Source organism: Monopterus albus, unplaced genomic scaffold (genome assembly GCF_001952655.1).
Source record: "Monopterus albus unplaced genomic scaffold, M_albus_1.0 scaffold3.1, whole genome shotgun sequence".
Taxonomy (NCBI): domain Eukaryota; kingdom Metazoa; phylum Chordata; class Actinopteri; order Synbranchiformes; family Synbranchidae; genus Monopterus; species Monopterus albus.
In genome coordinates, this window is record NW_018127883.1 from 8,866,038 (window position 1) to 8,874,254 (window position 8,217).

The 8,217-nt window shown below is 41.1% G+C and overlaps 1 protein-coding gene across 1 annotated transcript; it reads right to left on the reverse strand.

The window, feature by feature from the left end:
• Positions 1 to 1,618: 1,618 nt before the first annotated feature.
• LOC109959826 (zinc finger protein 664-like) lies at positions 1,619 to 7,946 on the reverse strand. Its single transcript, XM_020599516.1, has 2 exons — positions 7,363 to 7,946; positions 1,619 to 3,074 (listed from the first exon to the last, which is right to left on the reverse strand). Exons 1-2 carry the CDS (start codon positions 7,750 to 7,752, stop codon positions 2,046 to 2,048), a joined length of 1,419 nt encoding a protein of 472 aa, XP_020455172.1. The 5' UTR covers positions 7,753 to 7,946; the 3' UTR covers positions 1,619 to 2,045.
• Positions 7,947 to 8,217: the final 271 nt, after the last annotated feature.

An 8,217-nucleotide genomic window follows, 5' to 3' on the forward strand; every position in this document is an offset into this window, starting at 1 on the left:
TTTTAACAGGAAAACAGGAGATACTAAGCAGTTTTAACAGTCATCAATGCAATAGTAATACATATAAGTAAGGAATAAAAAAATAGGAAAAGAAACTTAAGTTCATCTAACTCAAATATTACATTTCCCCATTTTGACATGATTTTATGTCAATCAAAAACAGTGAAGAATTACAAACTATTGGAGGACTGACTTGAACTTCCAACATCCCAGGGACTGGTTCCCAGCTTGACCTAGGTATCAGAGACAAATCAGTCATCCAACCAGAGGGAGCATAAGGCCCCTTTTTGGAATATCAGTACAATGTAAACCTGTCTTCACTGCTAGCATACTACACTGTATTGCCAAAAGCATCTGTCCACCTGCCTTCTCACGCAAATGAACATGAGTCACAACTGATTTTCAGTGCATAGGGCCCAAATTGGTGTTAGTCCACCCTCTGCAGCAGTAACAGCTTCAACTCCCCTGGGAAGGCTGTCCACAGAGTCCAGGAATGTCAATGGGAAATTTGACCATTCCCCCAGAAGCATACCAGTGAGGTCAGGACATTGAACAGGCCAGTCAAATTCTTCCACATCAACCTCACTCCCTTGGGAGCACAAGACTGTCAAAAATGTCCTGGTATGCTGAAGCATCAAGAGTTCCTTTTTACTGGATTAAAGGGGCCAAGCCCCATTCATAAGAAGCAACTTCCCCTCATAATCAGACGTTCTGCATCGCACTTGGTGGTGTCAGGCTTGAATGCGGCTGCTTGTCCTTGGAGCCCCATTCCATGAAGCTCTCCATGCCCTGTGGTGGGGCCACTCTGAATTCAATAATTTAGATGGGTGAGTGAATACCCCTGGCAATACAGTGCACATGTCAGCGGCTATATGTAAGCTGATCTTCACTGCAACTACATCAGCAAGCATTCTTCATTACACAAACAACTAGAAAAGATAAACAAAACAATCAATAGCAAGGTCATCCTAGTTAACAAGAGCATAAACCATTCCTAATAAGAGAACCTGTCCATGTACTGGAAATAAAACCTCTTTTCCAAAAATTCAGTACCTCCGTTTTCACAACTCATAACATGTCCTGCAATAAGCACAAATCACACCTAACTGTACAATACTAAAAATATCACGCCTGCTACGTCTGTGTGACATTATAGGGTTTATGTATTAACCTTAGAAAAACTGTGTAAAAAGGGGTTTCAGGGGAACAGATAACCGGCATTTTCTTCTTCCTCCAGGTCCAAGGCATCTTCATTGATGATGAGCTGTGGGAAAGAAGCCAAGGGTGTACTCTCTAAGGCTAACTGAAATAATTGATATAGAGGTCGTGTAGAATATTTGGAATCTATGGCTCTAGTAATGCATTTGGTACACATTTGTCTAATACAAGGGATGCAGGAACAGCCGCAGAACTAGAATGGCTGCAAATAAAGTTACAGACACTAAAACAGAACTGACTCACCCACTCCATTTTCCAAACCAATGTTGCAACAAATCAGAAATGAATGTCACTTTTGGCTTTTCCCATTTAGGGGTCACCACAGTGAATCATCACACTGATGACTCACATGTTGACATTTGGCACGTGTTTTACACCGGATGCCCTTCCTCAAGCAACCCTGATTCGAACCCGGGCCGTAGCGGCGAGAGCGCTGCGCCTTAACCACTAGCCTACCAGGGACAGCTTTGCAACAAATCAGAAAAGGGATCATTAATGCCAAACTTTTCAGCCAATTCTTCAGATAAAGCAGTCAGAAGCATCACTAAGGCCTTAGAAAACCTATCTGGTGCAGTATTATTAGGGCTGAAGGTACAACAATAAAAGCCTATCATCTTACAGACTCCTCTTTCCTTAGCCAATAACATATCTAGAAATATTCTGTTAACTTTTATTGTGATTTTATTCTGCCATGTAAAGTACTTTAAAAACAGCATCCAGCTGATCAAAGTGCTATATAACTAAATTTGATTTGATTTGTTAATTTTTACAGGTGGGTTTTGTCCAAACAGTTCCTAGCTGGTTGTCTGATCCTCCTCTTACTGTCCCTATATAGTGTGACTACGTTGATGCTGCTTTAAGGAACCTGATTGAGAATAAGATTTTCCGCACTGATCACAGCTGTACGGTTTTTCTCCAGTGTGAACACGTTGATGTCGTTTTACATTTGACAAACCTGTGAAAGCTGCCCCACACTCTTCACACCGATAAGGTTTTTCTCCAGTGTGAATACGTTGATGGGCTTTTAAGTAACATGGAGCCAAAAAAGCTTTTCCACATTGCTCACAGCTGTACGGTTTCTCTCCAGTGTGAATATGTTGATGTTGCTTTAGATTTCCCAACACTGAGAATGCTGCCCCACATTGTTCACAACAATATGGTTTCTCTCCAGTGTGAATACGTTGATGGACTTTCAGCTCCCACGGGATTCCAAAAGCTTTTCCACACTGGTCACAGCTGTAACGTTTCTCTACAGTATGAATATGTTGATGGGCTTTTAGCTGACGTGATTGGGCATAAGCTTTTCCGCACTGGTCACAGCTGTATGGTTTCTCTCCAGTGTGAACATGTTGATGGACTTTGAGATTTCTTGAACTGACGAAACCTTTTCCACAGTGTTCACAGCTATAAGGTTTCTGTCCGGTGTGAATATGTTGGTGGAGTTTTAGCTGACATGATTCAGAATAAGATTTTCCGCACTGATCACAACTATAAGGTTTCTCTTCGGTGTGAATACTTTGATGCCGTTTTAGACTTGCCAACACCGTGAAAGCAGCCCCACACTGTTCACACTGATATGGTTTCTCTCCAGTGTGAATACGCTGATGGACTTTGAAATTACTTGACCTAAAAAAAACCTTTGCACAATGTTCACAACTATAAGGTTTCTTTCCAGTGTGAATATATTGATGAAGTTTTAGCTGACGTAAATGACAATAAGATTTTCTACACTGCTCACAGCTGTATGGTTTCTCTCCAGTGTGAATACATTGATGTCTCTTTAAACATGTCCGTGTTGTGAAGGATTTCTCACAGTCATGACAGTGGAGATGTTTGAGTCTCATTCCTCTCCGTTTCTAAGGCAAAAGACAGAGAGCAAGAGTGTCAGAAGACATGATAAAACAATGTGAAAACATAAATGACATTTACAGCATCTCTGTGGGTCATAAAACACCTAATTCATTTCTACCTGTGACAGTCAACTACAGCAGCATATTCACTAAGGGGCCTGGAGTGGCACTGGTCTGTGTAGAAACCTGTCACCAGAGATGCTCTCTGAACTCTGAGGTGCTCGGGTGACATCCCCAGTATAGAGCTGCATGAAGACAAATGTAAGATCCAAAGTTCTTGGAGCTTGACCCATAACACACACTGGGTCAGTCAATATCTCGACCTCTGCTACAGAAATGGCAACCTTTTAAAAATGCTGCTCACAAGAAAAGTTCAACTATTGATTATCTATTTGATTATTTTCATTATGGATTAATCTGCTAATTATTTTCCCCATGAATCAATTGGTTGGTTTGTAAAAATTCTGAAAGCAGTGAGAAATGCCATCACAATGCTCTAAACAATGATCAAAATAATCTACTAATCTTTCTAACCTACTGTAGGTGCATGACACCGCAGCCAATCCGATCTTGTCTGTACCTTCACTCACACACTTATGGGATATGGAAATTTTGTGTTAAGTATTAAAGTTATACACATACATCAATCTGCACAAAGGGATGGTGAGCTCAAAGGTGTTCCTTATTGTAATATCCAAAGTAATCCAACACTGCTGAACTAAATTTCTTTTTTTAGGGGATGGGGCTGGTGATATCGGCCCTGCTTCTCTCTGGCCATTTCTCTACTGCATGTGTGCGGTGGTGTCACCTGATGCCCTATCTGACAGGCAGTTGGTGATAAAAGGAGACGCACACGCATTGCTCTTTATGCTATCCCTATCTTTAACATGAGAGAAAGTTTTAGTTAAGAAAATCACCTCTCACTGAAAAGTTATCAAAATTCTTTTTGTTTGAAAGTTGACACATGTAGGGAGCAATGTCTGGTGACAGACCAAATTTCTTCCAGATCTGATCCTGATTCCGGTTCTGACAACCACAACACTGAAAACGCCATTTAATGCGTATTTTCTGCCTGTGATGAAGACCTGGCATGTTCAGGTGAGATGCACGGTCTGCCACATCCTAAAGGATGATCCAGATCGAGGATTTTAGGGAACATTTTCTGTTGGTCTGGATCTCAGTTTTCACAAGGGACCCATTTCTGTGAGCGAATGTTGCGTCTGGATGGGCGTACACACGCCTTCGTTGATCCGTTAATCATTACCATGTTAACCTTTAGGAAACAGGTTGTATTGCTGATGAAAACACGGAAGAACATCCTACACCATCGTTCTTATCTATGTTAGATATTAGTAAATCAGTTAGATAATTGTTAGACAATGTGCTGAAACAGATGTGTTAGTAATGCAGTTTAGTAAGATTTAAAGTCTGCTCTAGTCTGTTTTGTTTCAAGGTTAGCAGACAGAATGTTGATTCTGAAAAGTGAACCATAGGTACCTATGACACCAATTCTTTTCCTGTATTTATCTTGTATTAGAATATTATGTCTGAAGAAATGAATGAATGCCTTAGCTACACACCATGTGACAACATACACACATTGAAATTCTTCATTTTGCTATGACTAGGTAAAAATGCAGCTGCTCAAAGCATGTGGAGCACTAGATAAGAGATGGAGTCTTCGGAATGACTTCATCTGGGGATTTTGTTTTGTGTAATCTTTCTGGGTAAGGGGTTAGCCTAAACCAGGGGTCTGCAACCTTTACCACTCAAAGAGCCATTTGGACCCGTTTCCCACACTAAAGAAAACACTGGGAGCCACAAAACCCTTTTGACATTTAAAATGAAACAACACTACATACGTCTTTTTTTTGCCTTTATGTTATGTATAAACTAAACTATAATGTGTTGCATTTATGAAATCAATTAACGACTGCAGAGAGAGCAAAATTACATTCCTGCATGCAACAAAAACATTTTGAACTCAGAAAAAAAGACGGTGGGTTGAAGGTTACTTTCAAATAAAATACTCAGTCTATTTGAGTCCTTCTTGTATTTATGGAAAAAATGTCGAACTTAAATTATCCACCTGCAGCAAACTAAAAATGCCGTCCTCTCTCTGTGTGCCATCATCCTTTTACTGGTGCATGCAGTCAGCTGTCAACCTGAATAATAAAAAAACTATTTCACTGAACAATGAAAAAAAATATGAATATATGCAAAAAAAGGCAAAAATATTTATCATACTTGGTTGCTGCGATTTCTGCTCCTGAACCTCAGTGCACAGTGTCTGCACATCAGAGCTGTATGCCGTCACCTTCATCTTTATACAGGATCGTAAGCTGTCATCTGTGAGTCATGCACGATGCTTGCTTTTAGTTCATGTTGGAGAACACCTGCTCACATACATATGTATGATCCAAAGATCAACAGGAGCTCCAAGTGCATACTTTTTCAAATTCACATAAACGTCGGGGATAGCATTTCAAGTTTCTAATGTAAGTTTGTCCGGTTTGGGGAGGTTTTCAACATCACGCCATTTGTGATTCTGAGCAAGAACGGCCTTCTGATGGGCAACATCTTCAAGGTCTGCTGTCAATTGTTTAACCTTGGACACCCATATGTCCTTGTCGGCTATTACGGCCAGTTCCATTTCAAGATCAGGCTGACTCACACCTGCCAATGCAGTCGTATTCAGCAGGGATGGATCGAGACTTAGGGGAGTGACAGGGAAGGATAATGTGGTCTTTTTCCTCTCTGAACTCACAGAATCGTTTCCCAAACGATGTTTGCATTGCGATGATTTCAGAATGTAAATACTCCGAATTTATCATGTGAGCTTCTTTGAACTCTCTCAAATTGGGGAAGTGTGACAGTGTAGCTTTCTGTAAATCTCTGGCAAGCACTATCAACTTGCGCTCGAATGCCAAAACCTCCTCCGACATGTGCAGGGCTGTGTGTCCTTTCCCCTGAAGAGCTGTATTCAGGTGCGCTGTCATGTCTACCATGAAGTGTAGCTTTTCCAGCCACTCTGGCTGTTCCAGCTCAGGAAATGTGAGCCCTTTGCCACCCAGGAAAGTTTTAATTCTTCCAGACACGGGGCAAAGCGTTTCAGCACCTCCCCTCTGGACAGCCACTGGACTTTGTTGTGCAGCCGGAGATCAGAATATGTGCTTTCCAGCTTGTCCAGTAACGAACGAAACCGACAGTGATTGAAACCTTTTACCATTATTTTATTGACAATCTGAATGACAACATTCATTACTTCTGTGCATTCCAGAAGGCATATGGTGCCTCTTGGTGCAGGATGCAGTGAAAGGTCAGCAGCTTTCTGTCCAGCAACTTCTGCAGTAAAGCCACAAAGCCCTTCTGTGCTCCTGTATTATTCTGGGATCTTCCACCCTTTTTTGGCACTTTATAAATCCAGCATACTTTTAGCTATACAGGCCATTGAGATCTTCATCTGTTCTTCAAGGACATCTCTGCTTGTATTTTTCTTTGTTATAACATTTATACCTTTTAATCTATTAAGCTTTATTGTTTGCAATACAAGTCAATGGGAGCTCAAAGTGCTGATTCAATGACACAGTCTTGGAGTGCTATCTGGTGGTCCATAAAATGCAGCGCAATTGGGACATACATAACTCCTCTCTCTCCTTCTCTGTCTCTCTCTCCCCCCTCTCCCTCTCTCTGCCTCCCCTCTTCAAGGACATTCATGCTTCTCTACAGAATTTTTCTAAACTTCATACTTTTGAATTATTTAGCTTTATTCTGAAAATTTTGCCCCTTTCAAATGAATGGGGAAATTCTACTTAAGCATGCTTTCAGGTATTTCAGATATCAAAATGTTCAAGTCTCCCAGGGCATTCTGCTTCGACTCAGAATTTATATACACTTCACAGTTCTGACATATTTTGCTTTATTTTGAAAATTTCCCCCATTCAAATTAATGGGATAATTGTACTTCAGCATACTTTCAGGTAGATATGCCTTTCAGGTGTCAAAATGTTCAGCATTTTCAGGGCGATCCTTCGGCACATAGCATCTACACGCGTTTTCGACAGGAAATGCATTTATCTAGTTTTGCTTGTGGTTAAAATAAACCAGCACTAATGAAGAAAGACGGACTCCATTATTCAGAGCTGTCCAATTAAAGAACTGGGGTACTACAAACATTATCGCGTTAACCATTAGGAAACACTTTGTATTGCTGATGAAAACACGGAAGAACAAATTCTATAACGTTGTTCTTATCTACCTTATCTCTTCTATGGATTAAGTCCTGAACACTGACCTGTTGACCGCGGGGACCAGAGGATGACTCTCCTTTGCTCGGCTGCGCGGGCGCGTTGCTCTGGTGGTCGGGGTTCACCTCAGTCATTCCGCTCTCGTTGAAATCATCGTCTTTGTTGTTGTCCTTGTTCATTCCAGTTCCATATCGATCCTGATCGACGAAGTACGGCTTCTGATACTCCTCCACCGTTTCGCTCTTGAGATCATGGTCGTGGTTCTCTTCCTTTATTACAGTTACGTAGCGATGCTGGTCGAGGAAATCCGGGTCCTCTTCCTCCTTCTTTATTTCACTTTTGTAGTGGTCCTGGTCGATGAAGCCCGGGTCTTGTTTCTCTTCTTTCATTCTGGTTGTGTAGTGGTCCTGGTCGATGAAGTCCGGGTCTTCGTTCATTCCGGTTTTATAATGATCCTACTCTAGAAAATCCACGCTCTGATTCTGTTCGCTGCCGCCATGTTGTGTCTCCAAAATCGCCTTCGTGATTTCAAGGTCTCGCGGTCACTCGTCTCGTTAATCCACTCTCCCCTAGTTACTGTTGCTACGGTTTCAGATTTAAAGCCACAAACTCTACAACAAATGACTGATTTCAGACCCAAAAAAAAGTAAAAGTATCATCACGTTTTCAAAATGAAACTAGGCCCGCCAGTTTAAGGGGGTGTGGTCACTTTATATTTGCAAAAGAAACAAGGAGCTTAAGGAAGTGAAACAGCACACCATGTCCTTGATACTGAAATAATGAATCCTTTAACATCAACTTTTCTGACGCATGAACCTGTTAGAAATTAATAAATTAGTCAGATAATTATTAGACTTTAACGTGTTAGATTTTAATGTGTGTTAGTAATGCAGTTTAGTAAG

Excerpts from the sequence above, each read along its gene's own strand:
- LOC109959826 (XM_020599516.1), bottom strand. The coding sequence starts at position 7,752 with ATGAACGAAGACCCGGACTTCATCGACCAGGACCACTACACAACCAGA. Across the intron at positions 3,075-7,362 it reads CTGGTCCCCGCGGTCAACAG|AAACGGAGAGGAATGAGACT; the intron begins GTCAGTGTTCAG and ends CTTTTGCCTTAG.